Raw genomic sequence first — 18,500 nt, forward strand, 5'->3', positions numbered from 1 at the left:
GTGTCCACCAGGAATTAATGTTTCCTAGATACGTGTCTCTACTAGATCTCAAAATGCAAAATGGCTCCAATTGTCTCCCTTAGAGAAGTGTGTCCTAGTACAAAGCTCATTGTTTTGTTATTAACTGTCTCTGGATACAGAGGTCACAGATAGTCCTGGGAGTGCTTAGAGAAAGGACCGCCCATTTTAACCAGTCTGCCCTGTGACCCATTCTCGTTGCATAAGGTTTCCTGCCTCGGCTGCCTCCCCTTACTCCCAAGACTGTATACCCCGCTGTGAGCCTGTTACTCTACTTGCCATTGTTTGATATCCTACCCTACTTAAATAAGGTGAGAACTGCTTGGGCACTAGCAGGGGCAGGGGTGGAGGATGGGACCGCGGAGAAATAGGGGGGAGGATGTGGGTCCAAGAGGAGATATTCCATCAAGGAACTTTTTTATGGGGGAGTTTGAAAGTTACTTCATGGCATTGTATCTACACCTGGAATTACTGGTCAGGCGCCACCTTTTCCATTGGAGAAGATGGTAAAGAACTTGAAGAACTGGCATGAGAAAGCAGGCCAAGCAGGATAGCCTATCTTATAGCAGATCCTATTCCCAGCTTAGATGACTCATGTGGTGAGTGCTATGAAAGGGTCCACAACTGGAAAATCGCCTAGCTGGGAATCATGAAGGCAACCTTCTTCATCACCCATTAGTCAGGCTGTATTTTTTTAATTCTCTGTTTTCTCTCCTTCTAAATGAGAAACCTGTCTTCTCTGTAGAATCCAAATTCTTGAATTTACATTGGCACCACCTCTCCCGCTGCTATTTCAGACAAGAGGCAGTGAGAGTCAATGGTCCGTAGAAGTCTGGGTCTGCTGAGTTGGAAATTTACCTTTCGTCTTCAGTTATTTTGCAATATATTTGTTTATTGTGCTGATTAATTCTTATGGTTATAGTGGTTATGCTGTCATCACAATGCCACATTACTCCAAATTTCTTGGACAGTAATTGTCTTACCATAGAAGCATTGCCATAGCATCTATTGTGTGATTGTTTTCATTCAAGAAATGCTTGAGGACCATTGTGTGGTCCAACAAAAAGTTACAAGAGTCTTAAGAGAAGGATTGTGGCCGCTCCTCATTTTGTCTTCCGTTCCTGTCCTGTTTCCATCTTAGCCTGTCATGTTATACACTCCAGTCACCATGGAGAATCTCCCAATAAACAATGGCAGTGGCCAGCCCTTTGGACTGGTCCTCTATGAGACTTCCATCTGTTCTGGAGGCCTGCTCCACGCTTCTGTTCATGACTCAGCACAGGTAGGGCCACAGTAGGTGTCCTGGTGGCGTGGAGCCTACCTCTGTCTTCGGGGGTGTAGTCACAGATTCATTTTACCATATGCTAATATTTGTCTTACCAATATGCTGGAATCATAGGAAACTTAGAGCAGATCAAATAGACTTTTATTGTTTGTTTTGATATAACTCACAGTCTTCTGGGGAGTCCTGTTCAGCTTCTAGTCATCAGAGCACTGAAGTCAGTACCTGTTTTTCTTTTCCTTAAGACCACTTTCTTCCTAAAGCTCTGTCCTTCAGGCAGGCCTGTCAATAAATCTGATGCTGGCTTTTCTTTCACAGGTGTTTTTAAATGACTTAAGTATAGGAGTTCTGAATGAGAATACTCATTATCTGAGAATTTCTAAAATTCAGGTAAGTAATCCCCCAGACGAGGTGATATTTTTAACTGTCCCTTCAAAGGCAGCCTGGTTATGGGGCTTGGCTACCACCTTTTCCCACTGGGCTTCTCACAAAGAGCTGTAAGCAGGAAGTGTATAGGGCTGCGATCTTATGGTATCTTCTGAGCTTTGGTGGTCTAAGGACCTATAGGATGAATTATTTAGCAAGAGTAGAGATTTTCCTTTGGCCTGATTCAACCCCCATCTCCTGTTTGGATCACTTATCAAAAGGAGAATGAAAGATTCTTCTTGCCTGTCCTAACAGGAACAGCAGTAAAGAGCAGATTGAGTATGGGTTAGGAGCCCGGTGGTGTGTGTGTGTGTGTGTGTGTGTGTGTGTGTGTGTGTGTGTGTGTGTGTGTGTGTATGTGTGTGTGTGTGTGAGAGAGAGAGAGAGAGGGGCGGGGGAGAGAGAGATGAATGAACTGGAAAAGAGAGTGTGGAGAGTGTGTTCTAGAATATGGGCTCTAGGTGGCTATTTTGTTCCTGCTCACTTGTCACCTAAGCAGGATTGTCAGCTTCTGAGGATCCTGGTTGAGAATCAAGGCCGAATCAATTATTCATGGAAAATTCAAAATGAACATAAAGGTAGGCTTTGGTGCTGAGAAACAAGTGTAATTTCTCTAATTTACTTATAGCTGTGGCTGTTTGGGGGTTGGGAAGATAGAAATGTACCCCTGAGAAGTGGGCGACTTCAGTCCTGGGAACGAAGATGTTACCTCCTGCCCCCTCCTTTGTTCTGCCTTTTCTTATTGTCCATGGCAGGAAAGCAGAGCAGTTATGTTGGATGCTGGCCCATCTTAGACCAGGACTCAGTCTTCTTTTATGAAAGGTCCCTATACTACTGGGAAATGTTTTTAGTAGTGTGGAAACATACAGCAAGAAATTTTAAGTGACAATAAGTCAGTGCAGTAGTTATTCTCTTGACAGTATTCCTTGATAGAAAACAGATATAATTTTTATTTCTCTGTCCCAAACCTTGGAATATCCAGCCCCTGTTGCCAGTCTCTTCTCTGCTCCCCATTTATAGGATTAGGTGCTAATGCTAGCATCAATGGCATTTTGCTGACAAATTTCACCATCTATTCACTGGACATGAAGATGAGTTTCTTTGAGAGGTATGCTCCTCCTTACCCACAACGCATACTGAGGATCTGAGGGGTTATGAATTCTTCCCCTGCTGATGAAAAGCCCAAGATTCAGACACCTGAAGGGGCATACTGCAGATATCAGAGGCTCCCCTTGGGCACTAGAACAGAATGGGTGTTCTAATCGCTACTCCAGTACTTCCAGTTCAATACGTAGATGGGATCCTGGTCTCTGTGGGAGAAGGCTGGGTCAGTATTGGAAGGAGAGCTGGGGAGAGTTCTCCTTAGCCCCATCTTTTGATCCCTTCTCCAGGCTCCGCTCTGCCACCTGGAGGCTTGCCCCAGAGGATTATCTAGGCCCTGCCTTCTACCAGGGGACCTTGGAGGCTGGCCCTTCTCCCAAGGATACCTTCTTGGACCTATCAGTAAGTAAGCCTCCCTATTCTCTGATGTCCTAAACATGTATTTTCTTTTAATATTTATTTTGTTTTAAAAATTATGTGTATGCATGTGTGTTCATATGTGTACACATGAATGTGTGTGGCCCCTCCTGGAGGCGGCGGGAGGGAGTCATATCCCCTGGAGCTGGAGTTATAAACAATTGTGAGCTGCTTGACATAGGTGCTGGTAACAGGATTAAGGTCTTCTGCAAGAGCAGTGTGTGTTCTTGACTACTCGGCCATGTCTCCAGTCCCACACGCATCATTTAAAGGCTCTAGGACCTCTCGGAAGAGGAGGAGAAAAGGATGTAAGAGAGTGAATGATGGTAAGGAAACAGTATCTCTGGATATGGCCAAGCAGGTAGACATACGAGCTCACAGGAGCTGTGACAGCATGCACAGGACCTGTGCACACCTAAGCAAGAACAAATCCCAGAAGGGAGAGGAAGGAGAGTAGGGCATAAAGTTCCACTCCTAGCTGAGGAGCTATTGGCAGTTCTTAGCTGTTGGGAGTTGTTGAAGATTCTACCATGATCCAGGGGAAGATGGACACATCCAGGAATATTTGGGAAGCACAGATTGACCTTGATGGGGGGGGGCAACTCGAAATTTAGTAGGAAGTGAGGCAGTAAGGGGTAATTGGGGAAGGAAGGTTGAATATGTTCAAAATATATACAACATTCTCAGACAACTAATATATATATATATATGTTAAAAAAAAACTAAAGCAAATAAAACCTAAGCAAGGCCATGATATGCCTGGAGGAATTTTTGCCCTTGTTTCTATCCTCTTACTTCCAATAAAACTGTATGCTCTTTATCAGTCATCTAACTTGTCACTATTTATAAGGTATATGAAAACACAATCAGAAAATTCAAACAATTATAGCATCGACAGAACAAATATAGACTCTCCTTCAAACTTATCACATTCTACTTCATCTCTGTGTTTGCCCAAAGTATGTATTTATATTTAAATGTGCTTAAATATGCAACATAAAATTTCTTCTTGGTTAAGTCTACTAAAGGTTTGTGGATTTTCTCTTTTCAAAAGGCAAATGGTAGTTTTATTGATAATTAATATTATTATTATTTTTTAAAATCTCTATTTTGTCTTTAATCTACTTTTTTGTTATTTCTTCCCCACTGGCTTGAATTTGTAGCAATGTGCCTGGTTTAGTCTTCTGGCTTCTGGGAACAGTGACATGAACTACCACCACACCTCACTTTTAGTTTTTTTTTTTTTTAAATTAGGGTTGGGTCTTTCATCTTTTTCTTCTATACATTTACTGTATCTGAGAATCCTACATTTTAATTGCTTTACTGATTTTAGTTGTCATATTTTTGCTTTTAGATGTATAACTCAATCAAACATTTCTTGTGATTGTTGTAACCCCTTAGTTTCCTATAGTCGTGGGGAGGATTTATTTCTCTTTCATTTCTGAAGGACACGTTTTCAGGTGTAGTGTTCTTGGTTGGCATATTTTCTCTTTTTGGGCTTTGGGCATGCCATCTCATTCACTTGTGCCTGTAAGTGTTCTTCTGAGAAATGTACAGCTACTGTAGCAAAGATTCCCCCTGTGCAGCCTGGTGCTTTTCTCTTACTGATGTTGAATTCTCTTTGAAGCTTTGCTGGTTTGATAATAATATGCTTCAGAGAAAACCCTTTTTGCCAGAATGTAATTGAGGTTCTTTCAACTTCTTGAGTGTCTGGGTCTTGTCCAATATTTGGGAAAATTTTACTATTATTTCAACAAGTATGTTTCTATGCCACTTCTCTTCTTCCTTCCTACTGTGATGTCTGTGATGTGTGGAAGTATTTGCTTACTGACATTTCATCATTTCATAGGCTGTCTCCTCCTTCCTTTTTCTCTGTGCCTACCCCCTTTTCCCCTCCTCCTCCCCCCCCTTTACTGGCATAATTCAAACAAACCAGTGTTGAAGTTTGGAAGTTCTTTCATTTGATCTGATCTGTTGTGGCGACTTTCATCTGGGTTTCTTATTTACATTTTTAACTTTTTTGGTGCCAAGATTTCTGCTCGTCTCTTCTTAAAATATCTCTGTGGCTTATGTCATAAGTAGATATGTCTTTAAATGTTGTAGTGAAACAATACAAAGAAGCAAATTATAGTGTTATGGGATGTCCCAAGAATCCTAAGGCTTATTTTAGGATGATGATGATGATGATGATGATGATGACGATAAATAAATCCCCTAACCTTTTATACAACACACCTCACCAGCCATGGCTCCCTTTTAGAATGCACAGTAACATATCTTAGCATGGTGGGCAAGCATGGCAAACCTCTTTATACCGAAATGAGTCAAGTGTCCTTGAGGGGCATTGAGAAAAAGAAGCTCAACATGCTAAAGGGCTTTTTGTCTCCCATCTTAATGACATAAGCTGAGTATACCCAGAAGTGTTCCTTCTAACACTTCAAACACATGTCCCATGACCTTGAAGTCCTTCCTAGAATGTGTCCATCATCTTTCCTTGTTGAACTGTGATATTAAACTGAGCATGCTCATTAACATGCATCTTAAACTGAGTTTGCTCATGAATGTGCTTTCTTTAAAAATGCTTTGCTATACCAATATGTGTAGGCTTGTGAATCGAAACTGCCAGAACAACCCAGGCAACATCATTTATTCTGGTGCTTTGAGGGTTATTTCTAAAAGCCAGGATGCATGTCTTCTTATCCTTTAAAAATAAACTTTAAGTTAAGAAAGAGTGGGAATGGAAAGAGAAGAGACAGTTGTGATAGAATGTATCTGTCCTTGCTGAGGCAGAATAGAGTCTAAGGTGATTTGGTTACTGAACACTAAGGTGATTTGGTTATTGAACACTAAGTTGATTTGGTTATTGAACACTAAGGTGATTTGGTTATTGAACACTAAGTGATTTGGTTATTGAACACTAAGGTGATTTGGTTATTGAACACTAGTTTGGCCAAGGAATTATCCTTCGCTATTGAGCAGAAATGGCCCAGGCCATATCATTAGGTACTTTCTTTAAAGTTTTATTTATTTATTTAAAAGTTTTTTTTTTCATTTTACATACCCTCCCCTTCTCCACCTCCCCCTCCTTTCCTCCCTCCCCTTTACCCCCAAAACCACCTTCCATCCACTCCTCAGAGAGGGTAAGGCTTCCCATGGGGAGTCAACAAAGTCTGGCACATCAAGTTGAGGTAGGACCAAGCCCTTCCCCTCTGTATCAAGGCTGAGCAAGGTGTCTCTCCATAGGGAATGGGCTCCAAAAAGCCAGTTCATGCACTAGGGATAAATCCTGGCCCCACTGCCAGTGGCCCCACAAACTGCCCAAGCCACACAACTGTCACCCATATTCAAAGAGCCTAGTTTGGTCCCACGCAAGTTCCCCAGCTGTCAGTCCAGAGTCAGTGAGCTCCAACTAGCTTGGGTCAGCTGTTTCTGTGGGTTTCTCCATCATTATTTTGACCCCTTTGCTCATATAATCCCTCCTCTCTTTCTTCAGCTGGACTCCAGGAGCTCTGCTCAGTGCTTAGCAATGATCTCTGCATCTGCTTCCATCAGTTACTGAAGAAGGCTCTATGATGACAATTAGGGTAGTCATCAGTCTGATCACAGGAGAAGGCCAGTTCAGGCACCCTCTACACTATTGCTTAGAGTCTTAACTGGGGTCCTCCTTGTGGATTCCTGGGAATTTTCCTAGCACTAATTTCTCTCTAACCCTATAATGGTTCCCTCTATCAAGATATCTCTTTCCTTGCTCTCCCTTTCTGTCTCTCCACCGACTCCATGGTTCTTTCATGTTCTCTTCCCACCTCCCCTTATCTCCTCTCCCCACCCAAACACTCCCAATTTACTCAGGAGATCTTATCTATTTCCCCTTCCTAGGGAGATCCATGCATGTTTCTCTCAGGGTCCTTCTTGTTAGCTAGCTTCTCTGGGGTTGCAGATTGTAGCCTGGTTATCCTTTGCTTTACATCTAATATCCACTTATGAGTGAGTGCATACCTAATGTTTGTCTTTCTGGGTCTGGATTACCTCACTCAGGATGGTTTATTCTAGTTCCATCCATTTGCCTACAAATTTCATGATGTCATTTTTTTTTTTTTTTTTTTTTACCACTAAGTAATACTTGGTTGTGTAAATGTACCACATTTTCTTTATCCATTCTTCAGTTGAGAGGCATCTAGGTTGTTTCCAGGTTCTGGCTATTATGAATAATAATTCTGTGAATATATTTGAGCAACTATCCTTGTAATATGATTGAGCATCTTTTGGGTATATGTCCAAGAATGGCATTGCTGCATCATGAGGTATATTTTCTGAGAAACCACCATACTGATTTCCAAAGTGGCTGTACAAGTTTGCACTCCCACCAGCAATGGAGCAGTGTACAAGTTTGCACTCCCACCAGCAATGGAGCAGTGTTCCTCTTGCTCCACATCCTCTCCAGCATAGGCTGTCATCAGTGTTTTTGATCTTAGCCATTTTGACAGGTGTGAGATGGTATCTCAGAGTTGTTTTGATTTGCATTTCCCTGCTAGCTAAGGATGTTGAGCAATTCTTTAAGTGTCTTTTGGCCATTTGAGATTCTTCTGTTGAGAATTCTGTTTAGATCTGTTGCCGTTTTTTAGCATCTGACAGAGAGGACTGATCCCCAAAATATATAAAGAACTCAAGAAACTAGATATAAAAATACCAAATAATCTTTAGAATTTTAAATTGTGTGTACATGATTCCCTACAAGGGCAAAAATGTTTTTTCAGACGTGTGCCAGAATCCACTTTCCTGGTTCCAATGCAAATACTCAGAGGGTTTCCTTACTTCTCAAGAACAATGTTGGCTAGCTGAGGCAGTGTTTACTTTCTTGAGATGGTAGATGAATAGAATTGTCATCAGATGCCTCAACACAGAAGTTTGACAAACCTTCCATCTATCTATCTATCTTTCTATCTGTCTGTCTGTCTCTCATCCATCTATCATCTATCTATATCGCTATGGGTATATACAAACCTCCACCAAACAAATGAATATCTTGTCTCTAGTACATTAGTTCTGTGCTCTCTTTACTCTGGTTTATAATAAATCCAGGGGGCTATCCTTGTATGAGTACTCAATAAGGTTGTGAATTAGAATGGCCTCCATGGGCTCATATATTTGAATGCTTGGTAATAATGGAGTGGCACTATTTGCAAAGGATTAGGAAGTGTGGCTTTGTTAGAGGAAGCATGTCAGTAGGGGTCAGCTTTGAGGTTTCAAATGCCCATACTAGGTCCAGTCTTTTTATCCCTCTCTATCTCACTGCCTCTCCCCCATGCTGATCAGGATGTAGCTCTCAACTACTTCTCCAGCACTGCCATGCCTGCCACTGTGCTTCCCACCTTGATGAGAATGGACCAGGCCTCTGAAACTGTAAGCAAGTGCCCAGTTAAATGTTTTCTCTTATAAGAGTTGCTGTGGTCATGATATTTCTTCAAAGCAGTAGAATAATGACTAAGTCAAAGGTGTTTCCCAGGTTGTATTAAACCTCTTGTTTTAGTCATTTTTCTATTGCCGTGAAGAGACACCATGACGACAGCAACTCTTATAAAAGAAAGCATTTAATTGGGGCTTGATTACAATTTCAGAGGTTTAGTTCATTATCATGATAGCAGAGAGCACAGCTACACTCAGGCAAAGATGTTACTTGAGAAGTAGTTGAGAGTTCTACTTCTAGATCCAAAGACAGCAGGAAGAAAGACTCTGAGTCTGGTGTGGGTCTTTGAAACCTCAAAACCCACCCCCAGTGACCCACTTCCTCCAACAAGGCCACACCTCCTAATCCTTCTCAAATAGTGCCACTCCTGATGACTAAGCATTCAAATATATGAGCCTATGTAGGCCATTCTTATTCAAACCACCACATTACTCTTAAGTGGATCCTGATTTTCACATTTTGAAATACCTACTCTTCTAGTTGATAGGAGTGAAATCTTATCCCTGAATGAGAATACACTTTTAGGTCTGTATCCTTAACAAGGGTGGGCATTGCTTGCCCTAGATGGGTTGTGTGATTAATTGGCAGTCCAATTTCTGCATTCGTGGGTATGTTGGAGTTTGTGCCCCCCAGGAAGGATTTTATTCATATAACATTTCACAGAGGTGAGCTTGAGATTCTTTGGTGTCATCCCTGATGTGAATCTGGACAATGGGCAAAAGCAGCAGCTTTCTGGCAAAGTGTGGCTGGGCTGACCTTAAGTGTGACTGGCCCTTTAAGGTTTGCCACAGGACTAGAGTGTCCATCCTGCACTGTCCATCGTGTTCCCAACCTCTGGGAAATCCCATACACCGTCTTTGAAATAAAAATGGGCCTGGTGTTACTATGGATAGACTGGTATGCCCCAAACTTGGGGATAACTTCTTTTAAACATCCTTGAATAACTTTCCCTGCTTCTCCTGTCCTGTCATCAAAGGCTTCTATTCCCCTCCCCAAGCCAAGGAATCCATGAAATATTTAAATCCTCCTGGGGTAGTTGTCATGACTTTGCAATGTACTTGGAAGTCCTCTCCTGGCAGCATGCCTATGGCTTGTCCTGCTCTTCCCAGTGAGCGTGCAGTTCTTAGTTGAATGTTAGTCTTTTGACAGTACACTGCCATGTCCTGCATGGCTTTGTTCTGGAAATCTAAGGTGATAGAGGAATGAAGAAAGAACAGATACATGGACAGAAGAGCTGGGATCAGGTGGGCCATGTATGCTCTGATGAAGACACACCAGCAAAAACAGCAACCTGGAAAAATGTGCTTTATTTTATTCATCTGAGTTGAGGAGGTGTGTTAATTGTATATAGCTGGAAACAGAGGTGGGTGTGGTGGTTTGAATGAGGATTGCCCCTATTGGCTCCTATGTTTGAATGCTTGGTCTCTAGTTAGTGGAAGTGTTGAGGAAGGATTAGGAGGTGTGGCCTTCTTGGAGGAGTTGTGTCACTGAGGACGGGCTTCGATGTTTCAAAAGCCAACACCAGGCCCAGGCCCCCTTTCTCTCTACTGCTGCTTCAGCACCATGCCAGCTTGATGTCTGCTCCCAGCCATGTTATTTGTGGACTAAGCTCCTGAAGCTGTAAGCAAGCCCCCAATTAAATGCTTTCTTCTATAAGGTGCCTTGGTCATGGTGTCTGTTCATAGCAATAGAACAGTAACTAAGAAAGTGGGTTTGTGGTGCATGGCTGCACAAGGAAGCAGGCTTAGTTAACCTAGGTAGGGGGTCTGTAGGGGAGAACAGTTTCAGGCTGCAGTAGTCTGGGATTCTGTGGTTGATAGTTTCAGCATACACTGATAAATCATTCAGAAGCACTAATCCTTGGACCAGAGGGAGGCTTTGCCAGTTCCCTGAGCCTGACCTGGGGAAGGCTTTGCCCACAAAGATAGGAAATGTCTCAAAATCTGTTTTTTGTTTTGAAATGTCTTCCTTAGAGTAGGGGGGAATGATTTCTTTTGGTAGAGGCAGGGAGGGGACCAAGGACGGGCAGAGCACCTGTTTGGACCAGACGACACACTTAGCTGTAGTGCCAGCTGGAGTTTTCTTTTGCTGTTTCTAAGTCTTCTCTTCTGTGTTCTCTGCATTACACCACTGCCATTTCTTCAGAGTCATTTACTGCCTGGAGCAACCTGTGGATCCCCTTTCTGTGTGAATTTCTTTTCCCTTTGTGTTTAGAAGACTTCTCTCTTTCTACATTGTGCTATGAGCATGTAAACTCAGAAGGCATATCTGGAATCTACAAAATAAAGTTAATGCTCTTCTGTTTTTTTTTTTTTTCTGAGTCAGGATTAGTTTCTCAGGCTTTTGTATCAAAGATTTTTTTGCCTGGTGGCAAAGATTTTTTGCCTCAGTAGTCCCATGGGATAAGATGGTTGTGTAACCAGCTTGACATACACTGTCATAGACTTGCTCTATCTACAAACTGTATTTTTGCCTCACTTGGCCAGAGCTCAGCTTGCATTTTTTTTTCTTTCTGTTTGGCATGGCTGACTGTTAGCTCTGAACAATCACATATTAGATGCTCTTGTGAAACAGGTACCAGAGTGACTGGGTTAAGGTTCTGACAAGATTTTAAAGGAAAATGAGGTGATGGTGTTGATGGTGAGTGTGTTGATTGAGAGTGGTACTGTAATCTTTATTTACTTATTATCCAGTGATAACTTTGTTCCCAGAGCATTAGATACCTAGTGTAGGGTTCGAACTGCCCAATGACTGCCCTGTAATCAGGATTTTGTTGTCTTTTATTAAGCAGTGAAGTTTTAGCAACTGTCCTTAAACGCAATAACCAACCCCAAGGAGGTATCTCATTGTTGGGTGGCCACCACCTTTCTTAAGGGGACCATCATCTGTATCAAAACCAGCAGCAAGCCTCAGGCTTTTTTAAATAATATTTTCAAATTATTACCTTCCCTTTCCTCCTTCCAATCCCTCTCATATACGTCCCTTATTTTTTCTCAAATTCATGGCCTTTTTCTTTAATTGTTGAATATATATATGTAATACATATATATATATATATTCATAAATACATAACTCAGCTCAGTCCACATAATGTTACCTTTATATATATGATCTCAGGGATGACCACTTAGTATTTTTATGTGCATTTAAATTAAATAACCTATTTATGTCTTGTAGACTCACTACAGGAGCATTTATTTGTGGCCTCTTGGGTTTACAAACTTTGATGATCCTGTTTTCCCCCAGTCTTTGGTTTTTTTCAGCTGTTTTTATGGAGACTTTACAATGAACACACAACTGGAATCGTGTAGAATTTCTCCTAAGGGTGACTATGTCGCTCAGCTGCTAGCATACTATCGCTTCTGGTGAATGACCAATTTCTAGTTCACCCTTTCCTAGGGTATCGATCCCTAAGAGCCCCAACTCAGAGAGTACATTATTTAATGAGCTTCCTTGATAGCCATGTTTTAACCCTTGGTGAGCTAAGAAGGCTCTATTTAGGTTCTCAGCAGCTCTCCATGAGTAAGATTTCTCTAGAGGAAAAAAGTCACCAAGAAGTCCCCTTGGCTCTTTGTTTTCTTGTCCTAAATATTCTTCCTGTAACTATATGCTGTATTGCCAGTAGATTATAAAAGATTGTGTTCAGCCTGGAGAAATGGCTTAGCAGTTAAGAGTACTGGCCACTCTTTCAGAGGATCTGGGTTCAGTTCTTAGCACCCATATGGTGGCTCACAGTTGTCTAACTCCAGTACCAGGAGGGTCTGATGCCTCCTTCCGACCTCATCTAGACCAAGGCATTCGGAATGCACATATACATTGAGGCAGAATTCTCAGACCTATACAAATTAAATGAATAAACATAAAAATGTAATAAAAAAAAGACCATGTAGATGTTCCCATCACTGCCAGCAGTACTGTTCGTCCATTTACCTTGTACTTATTTTGGAAATAAAAATCCCTGCTATAAAAATGCAACACACACATCATTCAGCAGCACCACAGCAGGATCTCCAGGGAAGGGTTGGCTCCATTGTCTTCTTGCATCCTTGCATCTTCTCAGACAATGGAGGAGTTCTAGGTGTCTTCCATTCTAAGTCGCTTTCATATTCAGTACCCCTAGGCTCCTTAGTCTTGCTCTCACTCCACAGTGCCTTAGGTTTCACTTTCTGTTCCTGTGTCTCGAACGCCCATTCTTTTCAGAACTGGCATTACGGGTTTGTGTTCATCAACGGACGTAATCTTGGAAGATATCAGGACATTGGGCCTCAGAGAACACTGTACCTTCCTGGTCCCTGGCTTCATCCAGAAGACAATGAGGTGAGTTACCTAACCTTGCCCCAAGGTGTCATAAACTTTTAGATGGGCCTTTTGTTCCAGTGTTTGCTTCATCCTCTGCCAACCAGGCCTGGCTGTTCTCACCACCAGTATTCTCTCCTCCCAGATCATCGTGTTTGAGAAGATAAGGAAGGGATTTCACATCCAAACTACAAAGAAACCCCAGCTGCAAAACTAGTATAACACAAGTCTGGATCGTTGGAGCCATTCCAGAATGTTTCTTCAGAATATTGATCACTGCTAAGAATATCAAACATAGTGTAGCCTGCAGAAAAAACAAAAACAAACAAAAAAACAACAACAAAAAAAAAACCAGAACTAACCTAAAAACCCAGAGAAATGATTACATATTTTATACTCTCCATTTAATTCCTATTTTTAAGCTATAGTCTTTAAAAATCTTTAATAAACAAATTTATCTAGTTTAATGCTTAATCCGTAGTAGGTTCTTCTTCTCTGTCCAGATGTGCCTTTAGAGAGGAACACAATAAAAGCAAGTTTAACTTCCGCTTCCTCGTGCTCATTTGGGAGGAAAAGAATTATCTCTGTCTCAGGGGAGAATAAGCATGCTGGCCTTCCATTGCAAAAGAGAGTTTTGAAGTAGTGACTTGTAAATTCATGGTCTTTGCGGTGTGTGTGTGTGTGTGTGTGTGTGTGTGTGTGTGTGTGTGTGTGTGTGTACGCATGCGTGCATGGTGGAAGAGGCAACATAGGTCACTGATCAGTGTATTTAGGCATTTCTCTGTCCTGTTTGTCTTTAAGATGATCTCTTGGGTGACACTCAATCAAAGATCAGATAGCCATTTGGTTTGGTTCAGATATACATAGTGGCAAAGCCTGGCACTGAGGCCTCTATAGCTTATTCCCTCTTGGTTATTTGTGTATAGTAGAGCCTCTTATGTACAGTGAACAGGTGTTAGTGAGATTAACACACATCCATGAATAATCCTACCAAACTTCTCAAGTCACACCATTTGAAGTCAAACATATTCTCACCTAGAAAGAATATTCTGGCCCAACTTCCAATCACTAACCCTTTACAAGATCTTACCTGTTTATTATAGTGCCCATGGGCTTCAAGCAATGTAGTAAGTGGTCGAGTCAGGTGTTCAAAAGAGGAAAAAAAACAGCCCCTTTTATATATTCTAATTTTGATGATCAAATTTTTGCTTGGTTTCAATAAAAATGGAAATACAGAAAAATGACACTGATCAAAGAGTCTTTTTAAAAAGATTCTCAATGTGTGTGTATATGCATGGATGTGTGCGTGCGTGTGTGTGTGTGTGTGTGTGTGTGTGTGTGTGTGTGTGAGTGTGTACACACGTATGTGTGAATATAAACATTCCTGGAGACCAGGGATGCAGGATTCCCCTGGAGCTGTAGTTGCAGGTAGTTTTGAGCCACCCAGTGTGGGTTCTGGAAATGGAGTCCTGGTCTTCTGCAAGAGCAGGGCATACTTTTACTGGCTGAGCCCTCTCCAGTCCCCAGGTCTTTTAAAGTAAGAAGCAGACTGTGGGTAACCAGAAGGTACTAGCAGCTGTAACTTATCCAAGAAGCTAGTGTCTTAGGTTGGAAATCATTTATAAAAACATCGAGAGTAGCAGCACAGGAGAGGGTGTAAAGGAAGTAGAGCTTTCTTTCCAGTACACCTGATTATACCTGGCAGTTGCTTCTCAAATTACCACTCCAAGGCTTTTATTAATTATAAATGCTTGGCTGATAGCTCAGGCTTATTACTAGATAGCTCTTACTTTTAAATTAACCCATATTTCTTATCTATGCTTTGCCACATGATTTGTGGCTTGCTACCTCATTTTCTACATGTCTTGCTTCCTCAGCAGCTGACTGGCTGACTGGCATCTGCCCTGATCCTGCCTTTTTTTTTTTAAGCTCTGTCCTTAGTTTGATTGTACTACCCAACCTTATCTTGCCTCTCACTGGCCAAACAGCTTCATTATCAACCAATGACAGCAACACAGCGTACAGGATCTCACAGCAGGAGGGAGAGGGACACAATTGATAATATCTGGAATCTCACACATATGTAACCAAATCTCAGCTCTCAAGATGCTGTTTCTTTGATTTCTGTTTTTTTTTCTTTATTGGTCACATTTTCCTCTCAAATACATTTTTTTCTTCAAAAATTTCCCCTTCCAAGTATAAGTTGTATGAAAAAAAAAACTATAAATGCACTTTTGCACTGGACTGCTACAAATACAAAATTTAGATGTTACAAGGCCATTTCATACTGATCAAATCACACTGAAGTTTGGATAATCTAATACTATACATCATATCAGGGCACAGAGAAAACTACAAAACTTCACATGAGATTCAGCCTTAGAGACAATTGGTCACGTTGTCCCTTTTCAACACTAGCATGGTTCTGTATGTGAATGTGTTCCCTCCTATAAAGTCATGTTCCATTAATATTCCAAGCCAGATTTCAAACTTCAAAATCAGCCAACTAAGCCAACTAGGTAAACAGGTGATGATCTTCTCAAGACCTTAATCTCAATAGCTATGAAGCTGATGTAGTGGCATGACTCTAAACACTAGGTGGTGATAACAAATATTAGGCCGGACTCCCATGGTCCTATTTGCTGTAGCATACAGGTAGAACTCATGTGGGGCGTTTACCCACCAACCCCACAGCTTCCCAGAGTTTTCTTGAGTGTGAGCAGCAGGAAATATTAGATAGAAGGATTTATTGCAGAGAATCTTATGGAGATAAACAGATAGAAAATAAAGGATAACTCAAGAGGACCTGGAGGAACCTTTTCCAACGGGCCCTGACTGTCTCTGCCCCAGGGTTTTTATAGAGACGCCAAGGGGTGGAGCAAAAGACCTCCTCCCCCAGCATAGCCAAGTGCAGACCATCTCAGACACCTGCACTCAGGCCCGTGGCCCTAATCATCCTCTATTGGAACCTGCTGGGTAAAGTCACAAGGAACCTGAGAACGGGCTCCCACAGGTCCCCCCTTCTTAATATATAAAAAATAACTCATTACTGGCCTACAGCAATCTCCATAGCTGTTACACCTCCCAGTATGGGGTAGAGGATGATAAAGATGGCATTTCTCTTTTGAATTAGGTCCAAGGTGACTACAGCAGTCTTAGCTGCCTCAAGCCCTTTCTAAACTAAAAACTCTTGAGGCGACTACAAACTTAAAGAATCCCTTAGCTTCATCATTACCATTAACTGGTTAACATAAATATTACTATACGTAGTCACAATTCTCTCAATCATACAACTCAAAGCAAACTCTTAACAGAACCATTTGAATTCGCATATATGTTGCTATATATAGTTAACAATTTTCTCTGTCTTACAGCTTTAACTCAATCATTTGAATTTTCTTGTTAACAGAACATAGGAAAAACTTCGATGTATTCACATCAAACTTAAACATTTCCTTAACTCCACAAAACCAGGGTGCATTAATATCAATGGGTTTCTGGGAACATAATTCAATCTCATAACTCCTCCTTTTCTTTATAATTTTTTAAACAAAATTTCAAACCTAGTTAGAGGAACCCAAACTTATACAATTCCTACAAACCCATATTGAAAAGCAATATTTTCAATCTAACCATCAACACTTTGAATACTTTTAGCAAAAGTTTTTTTTTTTAAAGATTTATTTATTTATTATGTATATAGCATGTATGACTGCAGGCCAGAAGAGGGCACCAGATCTCGTTACAGATGGTTGTGAGCCACCATGTGGTTGCTGGGAATTGAACTCAGGACCTCTGGAAGAACAGTCAGTGCTCTTAACCTCTGAGCCATCTCTCCAGCCCCCCCAAAAGCAGTTTTTTTTTTTTTCCGAGACAGGGTTTCTCTGTGTAGCTTTGCGCCTTTCCTGGGACTCACTTGGTAGCCCAGGCTGGCCTCGAACTCACAGAGATCCGCCTGCCTCTGCCTCCCGAGTGCTGGGATTAAAGGCGTGCGCCACCACCGCCCGGCTCAAAAGCAGTTTTTTAATAAAACTCTTTACATACTTTAAAAGTAGTCTCTTAGTATACCCCATTTGCATTTCTTACTAACAAAACATGACATTAATCCACTCAAACAACAATTTAAATTAACTAAAGAATATTAACTCTCCCTTTTCTTTATAATTTTAAGCAAAATCTCAAGCCTAGTTAGAAAACCCAAACTTTTCTGTTTAAACAGTTCCATTTGTAACACAAAACCAGTTCCATAAGTAATTCCATTTTTACATAAACAGTTCCACAAAACAATTCATGAATCACTAGTTAATAAAGCATATATGCATATACAAAACTGCATCTTGATTCTAGGTAGAAATAAATTTCTTCATTTAAACAGTTCCATTTTTACTCCAATTCCGGAAAACCATTCCTAGGTCATTACTCAAAATTATCCCATTGCAATGAAATCTCTATTGTTTATTTCATTTCTTAAGTCTTAAAATTCAAAAGATAAATTCTGGTACTAGCTTTCCAAATAATGAGAAATCCATAACCAAAATCTTTTTGTAATTTTATATCATTTTAAGTTCAAAAAGTTCAAACAAAAAATAAATTCTGGTATCAGGCTTTCACTTCCAAATATGAAGAGATGTTTTTCAACCAAAACTTTTTGCAGTTAACAATTTTTGTTCAAACAAGCATCTCTGAACTTTTATTCTCAAGCCAGAGACCTTTTTAGGTACAGCAGTAGTCTAAACCACACCGTTTTTGATGTTAGCTCAGGTTTTTCTGTGTTGCGTTGATTTTCCACGGATCTCAGCTGTGGATGCCTTGTTGTGCTTGTTCTGGCGTCCACCATTAGCTTCTTAGTGGCTTCTGGAGCTTTTGAAAACCGCTCAAACTGACTACTTTGCAGTCTACTAGGACACTACCTTCTGTGTCTCAGGTTCTTTCAACCATATACATTAAGAACAGACTCACACTTAACATTTACACTTTACAAACTCACATATAACATTTTTTTTTTGCCTTGCAAAGCATTTAGACTCACATTCAACATTTACATTTTTTTTTACAAACTCACATATAATGTATTAACATCTATTTATTTATACATCTTAAGGAAACTATAGAACTACTTTAGCAAATATATTTCTTATTACTTCTAATATACTTCTTTTACAACTAGCATCTTTACTTACAAGCTTATTACTACATGTCTTAAGACTACCTTAGATACTTCTTACAAGCTTATAATCTTAGAGGAACTCTATAGATCTATTTTACAAACTTATATAGGGCTACCATTAGCATATATTTAACTTAGCAAGCACCTAAAGATTTCTTAACACAGATCTAACAAGACAGAATAATTTCTACAAACTCATATATCTTATTTTCATCTTTTTCTACTTCTTACTCAATTATCATCACTATCTCTATTAGAAAGATTTTCTTAACTAGACAAGAAGTACGTACATCATTTCTAAAGTTTAGAGTTTATAGTCAGCTTTTCTA

The 18,500-nt window shown here is 40.6% G+C and overlaps 1 protein-coding gene across 1 annotated transcript in view; it reads left to right on the plus strand.

Moving 5' to 3' along the window:
• LOC114702581 (beta-galactosidase-1-like protein 3) overlaps positions 1 to 13,551 on the plus strand; it is a 41,569-nt gene extending 28,018 nt beyond the window's left edge. Inside the window, exons 12-19 of the mRNA XM_028883041.2 lie at positions 226 to 329; positions 1,160 to 1,300; positions 1,619 to 1,690; positions 2,226 to 2,304; positions 2,747 to 2,834; positions 3,118 to 3,229; positions 12,909 to 13,025; positions 13,150 to 13,551. Coding sequence (XP_028738874.2) covers positions 226 to 329; positions 1,160 to 1,300; positions 1,619 to 1,690; positions 2,226 to 2,304; positions 2,747 to 2,834; positions 3,118 to 3,229; positions 12,909 to 13,025; positions 13,150 to 13,221 — 785 coding nt within the window. The 3' untranslated portion in view covers positions 13,222 to 13,551. The remainder of the gene's footprint in view (positions 1 to 225; positions 330 to 1,159; positions 1,301 to 1,618; positions 1,691 to 2,225; positions 2,305 to 2,746; positions 2,835 to 3,117; positions 3,230 to 12,908; positions 13,026 to 13,149) is intronic.
• The last annotated feature ends 4,949 nt before the right edge of the window (positions 13,552 to 18,500 follow it).

Source organism: Peromyscus leucopus, chromosome 7, assembly GCF_004664715.2.
Source record: "Peromyscus leucopus breed LL Stock chromosome 7, UCI_PerLeu_2.1, whole genome shotgun sequence".
NCBI classification, from domain to species: Eukaryota; Metazoa; Chordata; class Mammalia; order Rodentia; family Cricetidae; genus Peromyscus; species Peromyscus leucopus.